This window comes from Lathyrus oleraceus, chromosome 1 (genome assembly GCF_024323335.1).
Source record: "Lathyrus oleraceus cultivar Zhongwan6 chromosome 1, CAAS_Psat_ZW6_1.0, whole genome shotgun sequence".
NCBI classification, from domain to species: domain Eukaryota; kingdom Viridiplantae; phylum Streptophyta; class Magnoliopsida; order Fabales; family Fabaceae; genus Lathyrus; species Lathyrus oleraceus.
The window spans coordinates 131,369,836-131,393,439 of NC_066579.1; the positions used below are offsets into that span (position 1 = coordinate 131,369,836).

Here is a 23,604-nt window from a genome sequence, read left to right on the forward strand (position 1 = left end):
GCGCTTCTCATCAATGAGATTTAGTTGGTCAAATCGAGCTTGTACCCACTCAGACTCATCAAGCTTAACATCTGTCAAAATCCTTAAGGAAGGAATCTCTACTTCGACTGGTAAGACCACATCCATGCCGTACACAAGGGAGAAGGGTGTTGCCCTAGTGGAAGTGCGTACGGAAGTACGATAGCCGTGTAATGCGAATGGGAGCATTTCGTGCCAATCTTTGTAGGTTTCCACCATCTTTTGCACGATCTTCTTGATATTTTTGTTAGCTGCCTCAACAACGCCATTCATCTTAGGCCTATAAGGCGACGAGTTGTGGTGGTCGATCCTGAAATTTTGGCATAGCTCTTTCATCATTTTATTATTGAGGTTAGATCTATTATCAGTAATGATCTTGTTGGGGACCCCATAACGGCAGATGATTTCTTTCCTGAGGAATCGGGCCACCACTTGTCTGGTAACGTTGGCGTACGAGGCTGCTTCTACCCACTTTGTGAAATAGTCAATGGCTACAAGGATGAAGCGGTGTCCGTTCGAGGCAGTTGGCTCTATGCGTCCGATCACGTCAATGCCCCACATGGCGAAAGGCCAAGGTGATGTTAGGACGTTGAGAGGCGTTGGCGACACATGGATCTTATCAGCATAGATCTGGCACTTATGGCAGGTTTGGACGTGGCAATGACAGTCAATCTCCATAGTCATCCAGTAATATCCGGCCCTTAAGATTTTCTTCACCATAGTACTCCCACTGGCATGCGTCCCAAAGGATCCTTCATGAATTTCCATTATAATCTAGTTTGCTTCTTGCTTGTTCACACATCTAAGCAAAACAGAATCATAATTTCTCTTGTATAATACCCCTCCACTTAAGAAAAATTTGGATGACAGTTTTCGAAGATACTTCTTGTCGGTGATAGACGCGTCCGCAGGATACTCTTGGTTCTCTAAGAATTTCATGATGTCATGGAACCAAGGATGACCGTCAGCTTCGTCTTCCGCTGCCAGACAGTAAGCAGGTTCGTCCAAGTAGTTCAGGTGAAAGGATGGCGCTTCGTTCTTCCACTTAACTTTAAACATGGATGCCAAAGTCGCCAAAGCGTCAGCTAGCTGATTCTCTTCTCGAGGGATATGGTGGAATGTAATTTCATCGAAATAGGGGACTAGTTTCAAGACATGCTCTTTGTAAGGAATGAGCTTATGGTCTCTAGTATCCCAATCTCCTTTGACTTGGCTGATTACCAAGGCTGAGTCCCCATAAACTTCCAGGATTTTGATTCTAAGATCGATAGCAGCTTCAATACCAAAGATACAAGCCTCGTATTCGGCCATATTGTTTGTACATTCAAAACATAATCGGGCAGTGAAGGGGAGGTGGAAATTAGTTGGAGAAGTGATTACTGCCCCAATGCCATTACCATGAGCGTTAGAAGCTCCATCAAAAACCATGGTCCATCGGGATCCAGGCTCGGGTCCTTCCTCGGGACCGGGGATGTTGCAATCCCTAATCAACATGATATCCTCGTCGGGGAATTCGAAACGCATAGACTGATAGTCCTCCAAGGGTTGTTGTGCAAGATAATCAGACAATACACTCCCTTTGATGGCCTTTTGAGTGACATGTTGGATATCGTACTCGGTCAGAGCCATTTGCCATCGGGCTACTCTACCAGTTAGAGTCGGCTTCTCGAAGATGTATTTGACAGGATCCATCTTAGAGATCAACAATGTCGTATGAGTGAGCATGTATTGTCTTAAACGTTTGGCAGCCCATGCTAGTGCGCAACAAGTCTTTTCAAGCATCGAATACCTATTCTCGCAATAAGTGAACTTCTTGCTCAAATAGTATATTACATGCTCTTTTCTACCAGTCTCGTCATGTTGGCCGAGGACACAACCCATTGATCCTTCAAGAACGGTGAGATACATGATTAATGGTCTACCAGGTACAAGAGGCATCAACACGGGAGGCTCTTGCAAATATTCCTTTATTTTCTCAAATGCGTCTTGGCAGTCATCGTTCCAAATGATGGCTTGATCCTTTCGAAGAAGTTTGAAGATTGGATCACAAGTGGCAGTGAGGTGAGATATGAACCTAGCAATGTAGTTCAATCTACCTAGGAATCCTCGGACTTCCTTCTCGGTTTTGGGTGCAGGCATAGCTTGTATGGCTTTTACTTTCTCGGGATCTACTTCTATGCCACGTTGACTGACGATAAAACCTAACAATTTTCCGGATCTTACTCCAAATGTGCATTTGTTGGGATTAAGCCTCAATTTGAACTTCCTCAGCCTCTCAAACAGCTTTTCTAGATTGACAAGGTGTTCTTCTTCGGTTTGAGACTTGGCTATCATGTCGTCGACGTAGACCTCAATCTCTTTATGAATCATATCGTGAAAGAGAGTGACCATGGCTCGTTGGTATGTGGCGTCGGCGTTCTTCAATCCAAAAGGCATCACCTTGTAGCAGAAGGTGCCCCATGGTGTTATGAAAGTGGTTTTCTCCATATCTTCTTGAGCCATGCGGATCTGATTATAACCGGAGAAACCATCCATAAAAGAGAAAACAGAGAACTGGGCGGTATTATCTACTAGCACGTCAATGTGTGGAAGTGGAAAGTCATCTTTGGGACTTGCTCTATTTAGATTTCTGTAATCTATGCACATCCTTACTTTGCCATCCTTCTTAGGTACAGGCACAATGTTAGCTATCCATTGAGGATAATTGGAGACCGCTAGGAAGCCGGCGTTGAGCTGCTTTTGTACCTCCTCCTTGATTTTCATAGCCATGTCGGGACGGGTTCTTCGTAGTTTTTGCTTTACTGGAGAACATTCTTCTTTAAGGGATAGATGATGGACCACAATGTCAGTATCGAGGCCGGGCATATCTTGGTATGACCATGCAAACACATCTTTGTATTCCTTCAAGAGCTCAATCAATTTTGTCTTCACCTCGTCTTGTAGAGCAGAGCCGACTCGGACTTCTTTCGCTTCCTCATCTGTCCTAAGGTTAATCACTTCCACTGATTCTTCGTGCGGCTGAATGACTTTTTCCTCTCGCTTGAGAAGCCTTGCCAATTCTTCTGGGAGTTCGGCCTCTTCCTCACACTCTTCATCAGCTTGATTAATCGGGTTGTCAAAGCTGTATGAGACTGTAGCAGAATTGTCATTGGTGGTTGTCGAGGATGATCTGCATGATTTAAGGTTCACGCTTTTATTGGTATGAAAGAAAGGATGATTTGAAAAGATTTTTTTTTAAGAAAAAAAGAAAAATGCCACAAAAAAAAGTGAAATAAATAAATGAAAGGCAGGGATCTCAAAATTGACTGTGAACATGAATCCTTTTTCATTAATGATTAATAAGGAAATTTGATGAGGCCCTACAAATGATTCCCTCATGCCTTGGGCTTGACATGGGTTCTTTTGATAAAAAAGGAAGGAAAACAACATTGGGAATTACATTTTAATCAAGGTCACTTTAGGTATTTCAAACTCGGTCCATTTGGTGGCACCATTTCCATCAGTCTTTGTGAAGATCAAGCCATCATCTTCTTCTTCTTCTTCTTCTTCCACGGCACAAATACGATTGTCATCCAGGTAACCAACACTTGAGAAGTTGTCGGACAGCGGGAGCACTGATCCCCTTGTAGCTATCGGCGCGGGCTTCTTCAAATTTTGGGAGTTGTATCCCAAACCGGTGCGGTCCTTGTTGGCAGGGAGTTCAAGCAATCTTCCCCATCCTTGGGGGTGTCCATCCTTTATAATTGTCAGGGCGTCTTTAAGAGATGCCATGGGAGATTCGACATCTTTTGATTCATCCCTTGCTGGGCAAACCATTTCAACATTGATAACTTCGAATGATTGGAATGGGACTTCTCTTATCTCCCCTTCTCCTTCAACGTATCGGAAAGATGCGAGGTGACTTACCATAATGTCCTCCTCACCCTCGACAACAACTAGCTTATCATCAGCTAAGAATTTCAATTTTTGGTGGAGTGTTGAAGTGACTGCACCAGCTGAATGGATCCAAGGCCTCCCAAGCAGACAACTGTAGGCTGGATAGATATCCATTACGAAGAAAGTGATAAGGAAAATATGGGGACCAATCTTCATAGGCAAATTCACCTCACCGATTACAGTCCTTCTAGTCCCATCAAATGCTCTTACTATAAGCTCACTCGGCTTCATTACGAGTCCTTCAATAGTTAGTTTAGCAAAGGAACTCTTAGGCATCACATTGAGGGAAGACCCAGTGTCTACCAAAACTCTTGATAGGACTGTGTCCACACACTCAATGGAAATATGGAGAGCCTTGTTATGATTCCTCCCCTCGGCGGGAAGCTCTTCATCACTGAAACCTAAGCTTAAGCTAGTAGCGATATTGTTAACTACTCCTTCAAACTGACAAACAGATATCTCTTGTGGTACATGATCTGTCCTCAGAAACTTTACCAAAGCCTCCCTATGGGCCTCCGAGCACATCAATAGAGACAACATTGAGATCTTCGAGGGTGTCTGGTTAAGTTGATCAATTACTCGATAATCGCTCTTCTTGATGATGCGTAAGAACTCGTCTACTTCACCTGAAGGTGTGGGGTCTTGTCTTTGCTGAGCGCCATCAATTTGTTTGCCTTTGTCTGAAGTTGAAGGATTGATAGTTCCAATTGGAGTGGGTGTCGGTGCAAATATCCTTCCACTTCTCGTGACTCCGCTAGTGCCATTGATATTGATCATTGGGTCACTAGACTTCAACGGTTCTTCTTGCACCATCTGACCCTGAATGTAGACTGAGGTGTCATACATCCATGGGACTGCCTTGGTGTCAACATATGGGAATGGTGTGGGAACTGTTATTACGATTGGAGTAACAGGATTTGTCGATAGAGTTAACTGAGAGAAGTCATATGGAATTTGCAGAGGAGGGACTTCATCGTATGGTATCTCGAGGGTAGACACATCTTCCTTTGTGGACGGACAGTCTACCACCAAGATCCCTTGGTTCATTAATTGTTGTATGACAGACTTCAATGTTCCACATTGTTGCGGGTTAATCAGACAGTGTTCACAGGAATTACCACAGATGGGAAATACATTATTCTTCATTAAATCATTCTTGATCTCGATGAGTGGTGTTTTTAACTCGTCCACACAGGCCATCAATTTCCTTCCATTGTCAGCTTCCATCATATTCACCGATGCATTATTGTGAGGGGGCATCGGGTTATTATTCACATTCGGCCTCTTGGGGGCGAACGTGATTGCCTTAGAGTCAATAAGATCTTGAACCTTGTATTTTAATGCTTTACAATTCTCGATCGAATGCCCGGGAGCGCCAGAATGAAATTCACAGCGGGCATTTGCATCATAACCGGGAGGAAGAACCGCTGGAGGGGGTCCTAACTCTCTTAGTTGCACAAGTGATCCCCTCAATAAATATGGTAGAATGTGGCTATAAGGCATGGGAACTGGGTCAAATCTTCTCTCGGGCCTTCGCATCCTTTGTTGTTGTTGATATTGTGGCTGCTGATGTTGCGGTTGTTGTTGATACCGTTGTTGTTGTTGAGTTTGAACAGGAATTGCCAATGGTTGTTGTTGACTTGGTTGGACGGGAGCTATGGCAGCCACTTGTGGATAAGTGGGATTTCTTGTTCGAATGATGGAGGCAACATTGGTCTCGCCTTCTCGTTTTTTACCATAGGGAACAAAAGGTTTCTTTGATGCACTAGAAGTACTGGCAGAGTTCTGGATCTTTCCCATTTTAATCATATTTTCTATCCTTTCACCGGCTAAGACCAGGTCGGAAAAGCCTGAAGAGGTGCTCCCTACCATTCTATCAAGGTATGGACCTTGCAAGTTTCCCATAAACATGTCTACCAGTTCTCTTTCTAGCAATGGGGGTTGTACCCTAGCAGCTAATTCCCTCCACCGCTGGGCATACTCTTTGAAGGACTCCTCAGACCTCTGAGTCAAATTTTGCAACTGCGTGCGATTAGGTGCCATATCAGTGTTGTACTGATAGTGCTTGAGGAATGCCTCAGCCATTTCCCTCCAGGTGTGAATATGGTTGCCCTCGAGTTGCATGTACCAATCCAAAGATGCCCCACTGAGGAAATCCTGGAAAAAATGCATTAGAAGTTGATCATCGCTGGAATAGGCAGCCATCTTTCGGCAGTATGCCCTAATGTGTGTCCTAGAGTCGCTATTTCCCTTATATTTTTCAAAGTCCGGAACTTTGAACTTGGCCGGAATGATGACCCCAGGTACTAAGCACATTTCTGCCGCATCGAGGCCTAAAATGTCGGTGCTCCCCATTGCCTTGAGCTTTTCCTCGATAGCCTTTACCTTCCTTTCCACCTTGTTGGTTGCAGAACCGAAGGCGTCATCTTGAGAAGCGTCCCTTGGGATGAAGAATGCATCAAGTTGGTCGTCTGTCTCAAGAGCATGAGGACGAGGATTATCGTTTGGAACACCGCCGGGTGCATTAATGTTGATTGGAGGATCAAGTTGAGGAACTGGAGTCGGATTCTCGACCGTTCGAGGAGTAGGAGGATTGGTAGTACTGGCACGTTGGTTCATTTCTTCTTGCATTTTTTCCATAATCTCCTGACCTCTTGCGACTGCTTGAATAGTCTCCATCAATTGCCGCATTTGGGACCGCATTTGGGATACTTCTTCTTGAAGGACAACTTGGTTCTCTTGAAGTTGCTCCATGACAGCTTGTCGACGTCCTCGTGTATCGTACCGAAAAGTCAGCTTTGGAGAGTGGTTCTGGAAGGAAAAAAAGGGTGGATGGATGAGTTTTTTATGTTTTTGTGTTTTGAAAGATGCATATGATGCACGGATTTTTCTTGTTAAAGCAAAGCTCTTTTTAGTTATTCATGTTTATTCATTGCAACAACTACTTGACGATTCTCGTTCACAATCATGAAATTGGAAAACACAATAGAGAAAAATCGCAACTTTCATTCATCCTTTGAAGGGAAAATAGACAACAATACATAGAAGTTGCAAAATACAAGTAATGGAAGTAAATAAACCAACTAGATATCCACCCTAAAAGTGACCCCTTGAGACTTGCGGAGAGCCTCAATGTCGGTGATGAGTTCGGCCATTGTTCTTTTGCAGAACTTGACGAAGTGGTAGACCTCTTTAGGGGTATTATCTGGGCACATGATCAGATCTGCCTCTTTCAACTTGTCAGGAAAGTCTTGAAGGGCATAGTTGGTTAACACGGTCATGTTGGTGTACTTGTCCCTCCATTCTTCGTAAAGGACTTGGAGATTATGGATGATTTCGTCCCTTTGAACAATGGCAGCTTCGAATTCATAGCAACGCTCTTCCCAATGTCTGCAGTTGTTTTGCAATTCTACATAGGCTTGGTCATAGATTCCCCTCTTCAAGTTCTTGATTTGCTCGCAAGCTCGTCCAAGGTTGAACTGCTCACGCATGAAGCTTCGATGAATCTTTTCTTTCTCTAGTTGCTCCTTGGCTAGCAAATCCTTATGCTCTTTTAGAGTGGTCCTTAGTTCGAGAATCTGGGCCTCGTAATCTTCCCTTGCTTCTTTCTTCATGGCATTAGACCTCTCGACAGTATTTTCAAGGTCCTTGATGATTCGGGATGCTCGATCCAACTCCTCGTTGCGGAAATCTAGCTCAGAATTAGCTCCTTGTAAAGCTCCACCAACCCAAACTCTTTGTCCCTCGGCTAATCGGAGCCTTTTCTTGCTATCCTCAAATTTTTCGCAGACTTGCTTACCCTTATCCTCCAAGACGTGGTTACGTTCCTTGGCGCGATTGAGTTCGACTCGTAGTTGAGTGTTTTCCAACTCGAGCTCTTTGATTTGGCTGGTAAGTTTGTCCATGTCCTCTTGTAGGATAGGCTCGGGCTCAGGCATCAAAGGGAATGAAGAAGGATCAAACAGAAACGACATTTTAACCACCCTAGCCCTCTCTTTTACCCACACATAGTAGGGTTCCTTGGCTAGGATATTTTTCTTACCCCATTCATGGCTAATACGGACTATGCTTGTCCAAGCTTTTCTCACTCTTTTCACGTTCGAATCAAGCGGATCCACAGTATTGATGACAAATGGAATGAAATCTCTTTCCTCGGGGGGACTTGTCATGGCGTACCCTAGTTGTCTCTTGAGTATAGCAGGGTTGTAGTTGATGCAACCTTGTGTTCCTATCAAGGGTACGTTAGAGAACTCTCCACATCTTGCGATGACATCCTTTATATCCCATTCCCTCTTGTACCATAGGATTGAGTTGGCAGAGAGAGATGCGAACCTTTGCGGCCATGTCAATTTGTTTTCGGCGAAGGGTCCACTTTGAGGCATGCGGGCCCTCATCCAAAGATGTAGCATAGGAGCGCAACAAAGGAAGGTGCCTCTTTTCTTCTCATGTCTTGTATGTAAGGCATGGTAGAAATCGGCAAGTAAAAAAGGCACCGGATTTTTTGTTAAAAAGACTTCAACTGCTAATTGATCCACGAACTTGTCCAGATTTGGGAAGAGGACAATTCCATGAATCAAAAGTGCCAAAGTTGCACTGCAAAAGTCGGGTCTTCCTTCTTTAATCATTTCCTAAGCATGGGCTTCTAGGAACTTTTGAGTTAAACCTTTGAGGGATCCTTTAACGCCCCAATTGTCCACTAACTTGTTGGTGTCGATACCCAAGATGAGTGAGAGCTCGGTCAAACATAATCCTTTTTCCAATTTCGGGAAGGGGTTGTATTTCTTGATTGGTCGATTAAGGAGTCTCTCGAGGTCTTCCAAGGTTGGAGAGATTTGGAAGTCGGGGAAAGTGAAGCATCTTAAAGGAACGTCATAGTATTGGGACATTGTAGTGATAACACAATAGTCAACCTTCTCGGTTAGAAGATCTACGATGTTCCCAAAATTGGCTCTAAACTTGTTGTCTTTGAGAGCTATGACCTTTGAACCAAGGACCTTTAATGACCTGATGTCGGGACTTTTGAAGCGGAAAGAAGACGTGCTTTTCTTTGTTGAAGTATCCATGATTGTGTCGGAAAATAGTCTTGTAATTCTGCGTTTGAACAAACGAAAGATTTTAAGATCTTTGCTTATTATTTTGATGATGAATGTATGAATGAATGATTGGTTTATTATTTCCACAGGTTTTTAGGCATGGGTTCGTGGTTTTGGACCATCGTGACGAAGCATGGAGTTAATAATGACTGCTTAGTAAACCAAGGTTCTCGCTTTGTGTGATCTAAGGCTTTTGGAAAATTGGGTTTAAGACACTGCCCCTAGAGTCATGGACTTCCTTGACTGTCAGCCGCTTATGTCAATTTACTTGCCAGGCGACTGCTCCATCAAAGTCATCTAATCTAAGTGAGATCTTCGTATCGACCCTTACGAGGAAGGCACCTCGGTGGCCTATACTACGCGACCATCGGTCTAGGCTAGCCATAGTTTTTAAAGGTTCTAAAAGGGGTCTTAGGGTCATTGACTCTAGTAAAAGAAAAGATGCTTACGTCGAAAGCACGACGGTCATCAATCCCCTTAAGAGAATCTACCACTAAGTGAGGTTCTCATACGACCCTAACGAGGAAGGAACCTCGCGGATCAATACTACTCAACCTCTTCTATCTCAAGCAAACTCTCAGACTCGGGTGGGGAGTCCTTCACACAAGGTTTTTTCTTTGCAATCATTATTGCTTCCAAAAATTCTTCGTCACAGAGTCAGAGTTTCGGACCAACAGGTAAACAAACAAAATATGCACGACTTAGCAAAGAAAGCAATGTATACAGGAAAATAGATAACAGATAAATCTCCACGTACGTAAAAGAGGAAACAACCCAAACTAGGCTAGACTTGCTTAGGGATTTTTTGGTCCCCAGCAGAGTCGCCAGCTGTCGCTACCGGGATTTCATGATAACGAAACCGAGACTAAAGAGATGCCAAAGAGAGGCAAAGTCAGAAGAGTCGCCACCGAATTTTATTTAGTTCACCTCTATCGGAGAGGAGAGGGGAAATAGTCGATAAAACCCTCGGAAAAGAGACGCGCACGGGAAGCGCTAAAAGGAGAATAAGGAATCGGTCTCGCAACCGAGATTTGGGTTCGGAAGTCGGTTGCGTAAGGGGAAGGTGTTAGCACCCCTTACGCCCATGGTACTCCATGGGAACCATTTGGGTTGTTTTACATACATGGGATTTATCTATTATTGTTTTAAAAAGAATATGTGAAAAGAAGGGGGGTGTTTTTTTGTTATTATAATGCTCGCCAAGGATTGTGGCCCTTGTGCCTACGTATCACTCATTCGAGGATGAGGAATCAGAGCTCCGTAGTTCGGAGTAGAAAATATTTGTGTGTTGGTTGATTTTACCTTTGAGAAAAGGGTTTTTGGAATGATGCCCTAAGGCACAAAAAAAGAGTTTGATGAGTTATATTGTTTTTACCTTGAATAAGGGTTTTATGAAAGAATGTTTGTGATTATATTGTACTAAAGTCTATGGACGGAGGTGATTATTCTAGACAACAAGTCAAGCGTCTTGCGTCCAAAATAATCAGAGTAAGGGTAGGAATGCTCCATTCTCACTCATTCTCCACCACTTAAGGCTCATGGCGCACAATAATAATCGTAATTATTAAGTATTTTTGAATTTGGCTAAGAAAATGCCACTTGACGTTGAATCAAGGGTTTATTTTATTTTGATTATGAAATTTGGCTTATGCAACATGAATGCAAAGTAACCAACAAGAAATTAAAAAGTCTCATTGTAAGGTAGCCCAAGAGAAAGCCTTTTGTGTGCAAAAGTGACCTAAGCTAAACAAAGGATAATGGTCTTACAAACATGTCCCTCTAAGGTGGTGCCATGATGCCATTCTTACAACATGAATGTAAGTTACAAATAAAATCCAACATTTACAAAAGTATCACAAAGATAAGGGAAAGACCTCCAAGCAAGGGTCCTAAAATGAAATCCTCTAAGTCCAAGTTGATTAAGAGTGGAATGAATATTTTTGTCTTATCATTTTATCATGTTTTTGTTGTTTTTAATGTTTGATGATAATAAAATAAATAACAAGTAAATAAACATGCATGATGAATTTGTACAATGATGATGATGATGAGTACTTTAATGTAAATTACAATGTAATGACATAAAAGTAAATTACAAAAAAAAGAAACAATATCACAATAGTAACGGTTAGTGAGTATAAATGATATAAAACAAATATAAGTCAATAACAAAGGTTAATGATGAACAAAATTAATGAAGTATAATTAGTGGTTAGTAACATGTACAAAAATGAATATATTTTTTTGATTATTTTTTTTTAGACCAAAAAGACTTAAAATATGATACATTAAGGGATAGCTTATCATTGATGCAAAGTATTGAAGATGAAAAAAAATCAACTAACAATAGATTTGTAACAAAGAAAGTTATGCAACCTTAAGTCCATTTATTAGTATAAAAAAATAAATAAAAAAAAGTGATTTGTTCTCTTTCTTTTATTTTTATTCCTCTTTTATTTAACAAGATAATAAGGTAGTAAATAAATTAGCATAATGTAAATGATATAGTTAGATAACAATAAACATAAACATAAAATACTTGAAATAAAGTAAACAATAAAATAAATTGCAAAAAAATAAAGTGCAATAATATAAATGTTAGGAGTTAATAATTAGTAGTTAGTAACAATAAGCAAATGGATTAGCAAGTTAATGTAAAGACATGGTTTCATCTATGCATCAAATGACCCAAATATGGTTAAAATAGAGGCAATCTATCAATGCCTCAAAGTATCATGAATGATCTATTGATCAACCATAGATAGGTTTGAAACATTGAAGATTTAATCAACTCTAAACAACCATTGTCAAGATCTAATAGACCTCATCAACCAAACAAACACAACAACAAGTCCATAATAAAAGAAAATGATAACATACACAAAGCAACCACAAAAAGGTGAAAAAGGATAGTAAGAGTAAAAAATCTTTAAAAAGGGTGAGTAAACCAAAGTCAATCTTTTTTGCAAGCTTTAATCTAAACCATCTCAAAAGACCAACCAAGAACAAGCAATCATTTTTAATAAAAAAAGAAACTAAAAGTTAAAAAGTTTAAGTTAAAATCATTACCCACAAAATGTGAAAAAAAGCTAGGTAGAAATGGTGTTGAGCTTGAATGTGAAGTAAGGGGTTTGGGATAAAAATATTTGTGGTGAAAGCTTAGTAAAAGGGTTGGGTTATGAGTGTTAGAGAGTGAAAAACTTTGAGGAAAAAAAATGTGAAATGGAAAAAAGTTGGTAGTGGTGACTTTTGGGAGAGAAAATTTTTTTGGGTTTTGATTTAGGTTTGGAGAAGAGGGGTTGAATGATATTTTTTCATCAATTTTGGGGGCTAGAAAGCATGAAAAATGAAGGGAAATGGTGCATCTATTTATAGGGAAAGTTAGTGGGAAAATGGGGGGAACCAAATACCCTTTGTGCAAAAAAAACTCTTTTTTTTGGAGTGTGGGAGGCAAAATCCGGTTTCCCCCCTTTTCCTCTTTTTTTTTTTTTTTTTTTTTTTTTTTTTTTTTAAATCATGCCTTGATCCCATGCAATATGTATTTGGTTATGAAAGTTAATATAATTATGATGAGGAGATAATGAAAACATGCATGTGCAGTAGGGCCATGAATCAGATGAAAGTTGTATCGGAGTAGGGTGAATTTCGGGGTATGACATATATGTTCGATCAACAAAACTTATAAACTCCTTTAGATGATAAACTATTTCACAAAGTCCTCCCAATGTGTTTATCTCTAACACACATTGTGAGTTTTCCCATTTTAATCCATTGTTTATCTCTAACACAATCTATCAAAATGACAACTTTTTGGTTCAACCTTATGGTGAATAAAATCATTCATTACTATCTCTAGCTAACAAACAAGATTGGATGAAAACCTAGGTAAAGAGTTGGTAAACATCTCTCGATCATAAACCAACACAAAGAGTTTTCAATAAGAACAAAGTTTTCACCATATATTCACCATTAAAGAGTTTACAAATGAAGATCATCCCATTTACACACAAAGCTAATGATCATCTACATCTAACCTTGAAAAATGAAGAACTTAGCTACTCATTTTCATGGTAGCTTGGTCAACAAGTTTCGGAAGAAGGTTGATCAACATCCGAGTCGAATAATCGAGATTGGATGGGAATCCACCTTCTTTTTGTGAAAGATTGTTAAGAGATGAAGATAAATGATTTCTAGGTCACAAAGTATCTCTAGAGCAATGCTGGAAAAATATCTAAAAAGTACAAAAGTATGGAGGTGTAAAAGTATGGCTCCAAAAAGTAGCCCTTGCTACTTATAGAGCTGCTACTGAGCTGTCATGCTCGCTAGGCGAGCAGAATGGCTCGCCTAGCGAGCCCCAAAATGAGGCACCTGAGGCACCTGCGCCCAAAGAAATAACCTCTGCCAGATTGGCATGTTCGCTAGGCGAACAAAACCTTCGCTAGGCAAAGCCCACGCTTCACCCTTCGCTCCAGCGAGCTTAGGAGGTTTTGCTACTGTAATTGCTCGCTGGGAGCTCGCTAATGGCTCTCCTAGCGAGTGAGTGTTGGCTGCGCTTTTGGCCAAGTCTGGACGTGTTCGCTACACCCTTCGCTGGCTGCTCACCTAGCGAGTTTGCTGATGTTTGCTACTATAAAATACTGGAGCTCTTCGCTGGGTGCTTGCCTAGCGAGCTCTTCGCCACATCCCTCGCCTAGCGAGCAAGCTGATGAATGCATCCCTTTTTGGTCCCTTTGCCAACTTTCTTGTGGCTCCATTTTCTATTATTTCATGCCCTATTCCTGCACAATAACACACAAATCAAAGGTACCAAGATCGTTTATCATTGTATTGCAATTCATCTAAAACAAAGGTGGTTTCGAACACTTTAGCAAGGAAATGGAGTGAAAGATACCCATATTTGATAGCTTAAATAAGCACTTTTGGGTATCTAACACAGATCCAAAGATAACTGTTATCTGTGGGAACCTAAGCTCTCAAACTTTTCCACAACGTGCTCCTCAGCCAAGGAAGAACAGGAGGTGAAGCTGTGGCATAGACGCCTTGGTCATCTCCACTTAAGGGGAATGAAAAAGATCATATCCAAGGAAGCAGTTAGAGGAATCCCAAAGCTGCTTATTGATGAAGGAAGAGTCTGTGGAGAATGCCAGGTTGGCAAGCAAACCAAGATGTCACACCCTAAGCTGGGACATCCTACAACTTCCAGAATTCTGGAACTGTTGCACATGGACTTAATGGGACCTATGCAGGTTGAAAGTCTGGGTGGAAAGAGGTATGCATATGTGGTGGTTGATGACCATTCCAGATACACTTGGATAAGCTTCATCAGAGAAAAGTCAGATGCATTTGATGTCTTCAAAGAACTGTGCATCAGACTTCAAAGGGAAAAGGACAGTTGTGTTGTCCGAATTAGGAGTGATCATGGTACGGAGTTCAAAAATTCCAAGTTTGATGAGTTTTGCTCGTCTGAAGGAATAAGTCATGAGTTCTCCTCCCCTATAACTCCTCAGCAGAATGGGATAGTTGAAAGGAAAAACAGAACTATTCAAGAATCTGCCAGAGCTATGATTCATGCAAAGAAGCTCCCTATGCACTTTTGGGCTGAAGCTATGAATACAGCTTGCTATGTTCACAATAGAGTCACCTTGAGAAAAGGAACCTCCTCCACTCTGTATGAAATATGGAAAGGCAGAAAGCCCACTGTGAAGTACTTTCATATCTTTGGAAGTAAATGTTACATTCTCACAGATCGTGAGCAGAGAAGGAAAATGGATCCCAAAAATGATGAGGGTATATTCCTAGGATACTCAACTAACAGCAGAGCTTACAGAGTGTTCAACTACAGGACCAATGTCCTGATGGAATCCATAAATATTATTGTGGATGATAAAGAGGAAGGAATCGATGTCATAGAGGATGTTGGAACATTCTTGATACTTCAACAGACATACCAGTCAAGTCTGAAGAAGTACAGGAGACCCCTCCTGAATGTGAGGTAGATGCACCCACCAAAATGCTATCTATCAGAATTCAGAAAGACCATCCTAAGGATCTTATCATAGGGGATCCCAATAGTGGTGTGACTACCAGATCACGGGAAATTAGCTCAAATTCCTGTTTTGTATCCAAGGTTGAACCAAAAAATGTGAAAGAAGCCCTGACTGATGAATATTGGATCAATTCCATGCAAGATGAACTGGAGCAGTTTAAAAGGAATGAAGTATGGGAGCTAGTTCCACGACCTAAAGGGACTAACATCATTGGTACCAAGTGGATTTACAAGAACAAGTCTGATGAGAAAGGAGTAATCACTAGGAATAAAGCAAGACTAGTGGCTCAAGGATATACTCAAGTTGAAGGGGTTGATTTTGATGAGACGTTTGCACCCGTTGCTAGACTTGAGTCAATCAGATTGCAGTTAGGTGTAGCCTGCATTCTGAAATTCAAATTGTTCCAAATGGATGTGAAGAGTGCATTTTTAAATGGCTACTTAAATGAAGAAGTCTATGTGGAACAACCTAAAGGGTTCTGTGATCCTAACCAACCTAAACATGTGTACAAGTTGAGGAAAGCCTTGTATGGGTTGAAGCAAGCACCTAGAGCTTAGTATGAAAGGTTGACTGAATTTCTGACCTCTCATGGGTACAGAAAGGGTGGGATAGATAAGACCTTATTTGTGAAGGATACAGATGGCAAAATCATGATTGCCCAAATCTATGTGGATGATATTGTTTTTGGTGGAATGTCAGAGCAAATGGTGAAACATTTTGTTCACCAGATGCAATCTGAGTTTGAAATGAGTCTGGTTGGGGAACTGACTTATTTTCTTGGAATGCAAGTCAACCAAATGGAGGATTCTATGTTTCTCTCCCAAAGAAAGTTTGCCAAAAACATAGTTAAGAAGTTTGGTATGGATAATGCTAGGCACAAGAGAACTCCTGCACCTACTCATTTAAAGTTAACCAAAGATGATGGAGGTCCCAGTGTTGATCAATGCTTGTATAGAAGCATGATAGGCAGTTTACTATACCTAACTACAAGTAGACCTGATATTTCCTATGCAGTTGGAGTGTGTGCTAGATACCAAGCAGAGCCCAAAGTGAGCCACTTGAATCAAGTCAAGAGGATTCTCAAGTATATCAATGGGACTTGTGACTATGGTATGCTGTACTCTCAGGGCTCTGAGCCTGTCCTATCTGGGTATTGTGATGCTGATTGGGATGGGAGTGCTGATGACAGAAAAAGCACATCAGGAGGATGTTTCTTCTTGGGAAATAATCTCATATCATGGTTCAACAAGAAGCAGAACTGTGTATCTCTGTCCACTGCAGAGGCTGAATACATAGCGGCTGGAAGCAGTTGTTCCCAACTGGTGTGGATGAAACAGATGCTTACTGAGTACAATGTCTCTCAAAATGTCATGACATTGTTCTGTGATAATCTCAGTGCCATCAATATTTCCAAGAATCCCATCCAACACAGCAGGACCAAACATATTGACATTAGACATCACTTCATCAGAGATCTGGTGGAAGACAAAGTGATTACCTTGGAACATGTAGCCACTTAACTACAACTGGCTAACATATTTACAAAGGCTCTGGATGCTACTCAGTTTGAAAATTTAAGGGGCAAACTGGGAATATGCCTTTCTGAGGACTTATAGCAACCAATGATGTTTGGGATGTATTGTTTAATATCTCTGCCTATTAAACAATTGGAAGTGTGCTCTGATTGGTCAACAGATCATAGCTTTGTCACTCGCAACAAGTGTGGCAACAAGAGGTTAAGGAGATTTCCTAACTTGAGGCAGCCTATGCACCTGCAGGAGTTCAAGGACAATGTTCATGCAGGAGTGGTTCTGGATGTTAGACACAAATTCATGGCATCTGATATGGTGGTACCTACTGTAAAGCAAGAGTGTGTGACTACTTGATCAAAGCTGTGAAGCAAGATTAAGTGGGTGTTGACTTGGTTGAAACTGTGAAGTAAAACCAAGTATGTAATTCTATCATTTGTGTGTAATTCTGTTTATTTTATGTGGATCTGTAATTTGAAGTGTTGCTTTGGCAACATTTTTGACAAAAAGGGGGAGTAACAGGTGATACCCCAGGACAACAGATTGTTTTGTTAAAACAAATATTCATGACAGATTCAAGATCCCCTACTATGCAGCTGATGTTCCACTTCTATGAGAGTGAGTAAGTGTATGTGTGCTGTAATTAGAAGTTTTTATTTAACTTCTGTATGTGTGCTGATGTGTGCTGCAATTAGAAGTTTTTATTTAACTTCCATTTGTGTGAGTGTGCTGCTACTCTAAGTGTATTAGCTAGGTTAATTTCCTGCTAGATGTGTGTTTTCCGCTGCTATGGACTCTATTGTGAGACCAAAGTGTTTTAGCCAAAAATTTGCCAAAGGGGGAGTTTGTAGGTGTTTAATTAGATGCATTGTATGGTAAAACACTAGCTGGATTCTAATGTCTTGACTGATGCCATGACATGCTGTGGAGGTGTTTATTTGACTGCATTGTATGTTAGAATATCTAGCTGTACTCTGATGTCTTGGCTGATGTCATTACATACTTGAGTAGTATACTGCAGGATTAGCTAATACAGGATTTATTGAATGTCAAACTGGATGTTATGACATTCATCCCTGTTAGCAGATACTGAGGAATAGAACAGGTTGTGTTCTGTTAGAACTCAATATTTATTTTCAGTCTGGTCATCAAGGAAATACCAGACCTGGCATAAGGCCTACTGTCTGAATGTCAAACTGGATGTTATGACATTCATCATTGACAGCATATACTAAACAATAGGCAGAGTGTTTTTGCTACACTTCAGTATGTATCTCAGTTTATTCTTCAGGAGGAAAACATACCTGACATAAGGCTAATTGTGTAAATGTCAAATTGGATGCCTTGACATTTATTAATGTGAGCTGTTACTGTAGAATGGACAAATTGGTCTTGTACAAGTCAGCAGATTTGTACAGTCTATTTTCAGGAAAAACAGACTTAGCATATGGTCCTTGATGTCAAGCTGAATGTTGTGACATTCATTCCTGACAGCATATGCTAAATTGTAGGTTGTTTAGTTTTTCTGTTTCAGCATTTTTCTCAGGCTATTCTTCAGGGATTCAACAGCTGAGAGAAAATCTAGGAAACCAACAACCAAGCTACATTTAATGAACCTAACAAATAGCCTATTTGTTAGTAACCTAGATGTGGAATTTAGGGGAACTCGCGTGACCTTAAATTCAGGAGAATACAAGTACAAGGCCCAAGTGCTGCAATATAAAAGGAAGTCATTCCTTCATTCAGAACTGGGGATTTTGAGGCGTGAAGATTTAGTGTGTTCATCATACTTCACTGCTGTATTTTTGTGTGTCTTGTATTAGACATATCTTGTAAGCCAAGCTATTATCACATAGATGATTGCATTGGTATAGGGTGTTCATTGAGTTGTAAGTGTTGTGTCACTCTAAGCTTTTAAGCGTGAGTGCTGTGTGTCTTGATTAAAGTTGTTAAGCACAATCAAGAGTTGTTTGAAGTGTGACTTCATAATTGTCTTTAATATTGATTAAAGGTAGTAATCACTGCGGTGATTGAGGGGGAGTGAGTAGGAACTCTGATCTTAGTGTAAGACTGAAATTGCATTGGGTAGGTATTAAGTGATAGGGTTAAACAATTGGTTTAAGGTCTGAATTAATACTACTAATAGTGGATTTCCTCCCTGGCTTGGTAGCCCCCAGACGTAGGTCATGTTGGACTGAACTGGGTAAACAATTACTTGTGTTATTTACTGCACTTACTTTTAAGTTCTGCATAATTCTTGTCTGTGCAGAATTGGATGTCATAACAACCCGTGTGACATCGAAAGTCTGATAACTAGAATTTCACAGAGTATAGTTCAGAACAGTTGGAGAGATAAGATCCTGGTAATTTTACTTTTTGGTTGATTAGACATAAAGTAGTGTACCGCTGTTACATGATCTTCTTTAGATAACTTATGACTGGAGACTTCTTGTAGACGTTTGTTGAAGCTTGATTTTAGTCATTATTATCTTAATACTTAACTTCCTGATTTAGAGGCTTTTTATAGAATTAGTTAAAGCATGACCAGATGTTAAATTATGTCTTCAGAACCTGGTTGGAATGAGACTTCTGAGTCTCGAGTTTGCAGGTTCTGAATCTTGGCTTTATCAGAGTCTTGATCAAAACTAATCTGGATGAACACTTTTAGAGTTGTCGACTTGATATAGGCAAAATTCCTTTGAAGCAGGATCTTCAGAATTATTGATGAAGCTTGTTAAGAAGTTGTAGAGTCATTCCTTATGACATAGTCTGCTTGCCTCAAACGACTCCAATCTTTAGAACCTTGTTGATCTTTGAATTTCAAGCAATCTTAGGTTGATCATTTGAAAGACTCGAGTTGATTCTTCAGAGTCTGGAAGCTTGATTTTGATCCTTCAGATTCAGAACAATTTTGCTTGTCTTTAATGATTTTTCTAAGTGATTAACTTGATTTATATCAAGGTTAATGTCTTTTTATGCTGCACATTTAAATAACTATTAGTAGACCCTATTGTTCTTTAAATACTTTGTTATCATCAAAACCTTTTAAGGATATGAACAAATATTGTTCCAACAACCTCCGCCTCTTTGATGATGATAAACAAATGTATTTAAGAAAAATGGTTGATGATTTAATTAACACAGTCTAATATCATAGTTTGAGGTTTGTAAGCTCCCCCTAAGTTAGATAGTCTATTAAGGGGAGGTTTTTAAGCTCCCCCTAAGTTAGATAGTTCATTAAGATGAGGTTTGTAAGCTCCCCTTAACTCCTTATATATGTTAATTGAATCTTATAGTTATAATAAACAAATTCTAACATCAAGGTCTGAGGTTTGTAAGCTCCCCCTGATTTTGACAAACCTTAGGGTGAAGTTTGTAAGCTCATTCTTTAGTCTAGCAGTTCATTAAGGTAAGGTTTATAAGCTTTCCCTAAGTCATGTCTTTGAGAATTAAATTAATTATTTAAGCCCAGTAAGATAAGTTACTTAAAAATATAAATAACTTAGAGCTTATAACTCAGAAGTTGTTTTGGCAGGAACTACTTTGTTCAGGTTCTGATGCTTCAATCTCTTCTTAAATACTTCATGCATTTTCTCCCCTCTTGTCATTATCAAAAATATTTAAAAAGAAAGAGAAAAACAATAAAATGAGAAAAATAAAATGAAATTTAAAATATTATAAATGCACAGAATTTTGAAAGAGTTTAAAACACTGAAATTTTTGAAACAAATAAAAAACGTTTCAAAAGAAGAAGACAATTCGAAACAAATCTAAAGGCTTTTTAAGAAATTGAATGAAAATATAGTTAACCAAATAAATTCTTTACTTCTTATGGTAAATCACTATTGTTTCAGTTTTCAAGAAGTAATTATGATCTAGTATGACATGCTTAATTAGTGATTGACTTTGAGAATTTCGAAGATCAGAAACTGAATCACACATAGTGTTTGATCTTTCAAAATTTTGGTTATAAAAGCACACAACTTGTTCAAGACAAACCACACATCTACATTCACTCAATATACATCTGGTTCAAGATGAATGCAACTTACGAGGAATCTACCACTCCTATTGTTTTAAAGGCTCCTATAGTCTATGAGGCAACTTATGATCAGTAGGTCATACCTTCTGAAGAAATTCCTTCAACCTTTCTTCCTCAAGCACTGAAGCCACAGAAGAAGAAGAACTCCAGGAGAAGAAGAAGATTAAGAGAAGTGATTCATTTCGATTCAGATGAACAAGACGAATTAGATTTAGATCGGGGAAACTTTTTCCACGCTTGGAAATATAGGAATGATTAGGATTAATGTTATAAACATCTTTTTTGTAATCATTCCTTTAATACAATAAGTTCTTCTCCCTTTTCAATTTCTGCATACCATCCTTTTAATCATAATTATTTCCTTAAATGTAAAATGATTAAGAAGTTCATAATTCAGAAGGAAAAACACAACACTTTTAACTTGAAATTTCATTTTTGTTCGGTTCATTTGATACATCCAATTAACCATGGAAATTGCTTTGGTTATACAATCAGAGGCTAAGAAATAATACATCAAATTAAACTAAGAATCATAACATATAAGTCATAAGCAAAATAAAATTACAAAGGAATGACATACATGAATTCTTTTGATATAGTGTGTTACAATATACATTCATTGATTGGAGATGCTTTAAAAGTCATAAAAACCAAAATCCAGAATAATATCATAAATATTACATATAAATAATCCAACCAGAAAGAAAAGGAAAACACAAAAGAGAAACTTAAGGACACGTTGCGTGCCAAAGTTAAACAGAAGGCAGATCCTAAAGCTGGACATTTAGAAGAATTTGCATTATCCTGATGTCAGCTATCGACTTCTTTCCCCAGATATTGAATGAAATTTCATTCACATTTAAAACATGAAGAGGAAAAATCTTCAATATCTGCATTGAGAAGAAGCATGAGATATATTTCATCAGATTCCATTAAATCTAAGTTCTCAAGTGGTTTGACATCAGAAGATGATTCCAAACTACCCTTTTTCGAGAACAAAGATTAGATATCTTCGATAGATCAGAGATATCCTTAAGAGTACAGTGAATTTGTTTCGAAACATGAACATCTAAAGTAACTCCATCAACTTTACACTCAGTTGCATAAGCAGAAGTGGCTAAGGTGATGATGAAATGTACATCAGAAACTCTAGAGAGGGTGGAAAGCTTATCATCAGAAGCCTTAATCCAAAATTCTTCGATCAAACTTGAGCATATATAACCAAAGATTATTTTGAAATAACCATCCCAAACTTGTTTAGAAACATAACTTTGAAGACCATTTCCTGAGACACTCATATCTTCAAGGTTGACAACCCTTTCATTGATGATAATCAGTTGGTTTCTCAGGCCAAGGTTAGATCTAGAAGTCATCTCAGGTTGAGACAAAGGATTAAGAAGGAAAGTTTTGAAAAACTCAGACATAAGAGTTTTTGAGATGAGATACAAAATGAGAAGAAGAATGCCATTTTAAATAGAAAAAGACCAACAAAATCCAAGAGATAATAACCAAAGGATAAAAGAAAAAAAATAAAAAAAAATCTTTTGAAAAGGCAAAAGCTAAAGATCTTTTACAAAGAACAACAAGCAACTAAAGAGAGTTATGAGTTCCAAGAATAAAAGGACATGATTTGACAAAGGAGAGGTTGCAAACGATTTGAAGAGATACGTATCATTACTCCACAAATTCTGTATGTACAACTACAAAGCATGCATGATAAATTTTCAAACCCGTGAGTTTTTAAGTGAGACAGATGTCAAAAAGATTTTTCACTTAAGTGCTGTTTGAGATTTCTTATTCCTTTACAGAGTCTTAGAGTTTGATATTTTTCAAAAGTTACATGTCATCAGGGACTATTTCAGTTTTTGATGAGGCTACTTTTGATCAGCATCAGTCTTTGATAATATTTATTTATAAGCAAGCTTTTTAAAGATAAAAAATAAAGATATACTCAAATAACCATAATATTTATCAAATGGGTATAAATATTCTTTTCATAGGTTTCAAAATCCTTACATGAGTAAGTTGTCCAAACCGGTTATGCACAAATAGATCAAATCCCAATCACATGGTCCCCAAGATTAGGTTTTCTTAATCAAACCCCAACTCAAGAGGAAAACGACATGATCCATGAGTATCAAAGATCAAGAATTAGGTTTTTGTGCATAGGTGAATACCATAATTACAATCTTCATGAATCAAGGTGCCAAGCAACAAGAATTAGGGTTTCATCCCTTGATTCCATATTATGGGCTTTCCACATTCCCTAGGACTTGATCCTCAAGCAAACCCTAGATTTTGTTAGGTATAAATAATCACAAAATTTGAATTTACGATGATTATTTGAAAGTGCTAGCATGAATGAGTGATACACGTGTATTTGGTATGAATGTGGGCAGATGAATCTCAAGCCAAAGGTTAGATGAAAAGTGAAAAGGGGAGAGCAAATTTTGGGGTATGATAGCTGCCCATATTTAATCATCTTGTACCTGAGTGTGCAAATTGCAATATCTTTTCGGGTATTCAAGGTGGAAGAGGATTAAATACAGAAATGTCCAAAAAAAATCCTGTTGAGAATGATCTTAATGCGAGGAGGGTAAGTGTAATGGGGAATATGGAATGGCAGGTAAACTTTTTTATAGGTTTGTCTACTAGGGATTGACTGAAATGATATATGCAACGTATGATTGATTTTTTCATGAGGCATGAAGCCATGTATGCTATGTAGCAATGTGGTTAGAGATAGACTTTGGCTCTGGTATAGTAGTGAATTGAATTGAGGAACCCATAAGTTAAACAAGAAAGTTTCGAATGCCCTTGCAGCTAAAGGTTTCAATTGAATCCTTTCTGACAGAGATGTCAAATTGTTGGAAATAAATCATCATCACAAAGGTTGGAAACAAATGGGTCATCAACCATGACAGTTGGAAAAAGGATCA

At 39.2% G+C, this 23,604-nt stretch overlaps 1 protein-coding gene across 1 annotated transcript in view; it reads right to left on the bottom strand.

The window, feature by feature from the left end:
- The window catches only part of LOC127095581 (uncharacterized), a 95,061-nt gene extending 88,353 nt beyond the window's left edge, over window positions 1–6,708 (bottom strand). The window contains exons 1-4 of the mRNA XM_051034254.1: window positions 4,356–6,708; window positions 4,128–4,274; window positions 3,458–3,968; window positions 2,547–3,187 (exon numbers count right to left, since the gene is read on the bottom strand). Coding sequence (XP_050890211.1) covers window positions 2,547–3,187; window positions 3,458–3,968; window positions 4,128–4,274; window positions 4,356–6,708 — 3,652 coding nt within the window. The remainder of the gene's footprint in view (window positions 1–2,546; window positions 3,188–3,457; window positions 3,969–4,127; window positions 4,275–4,355) is intronic.
- Between the last annotated feature and the right edge of the window lie 16,896 nt (window positions 6,709–23,604).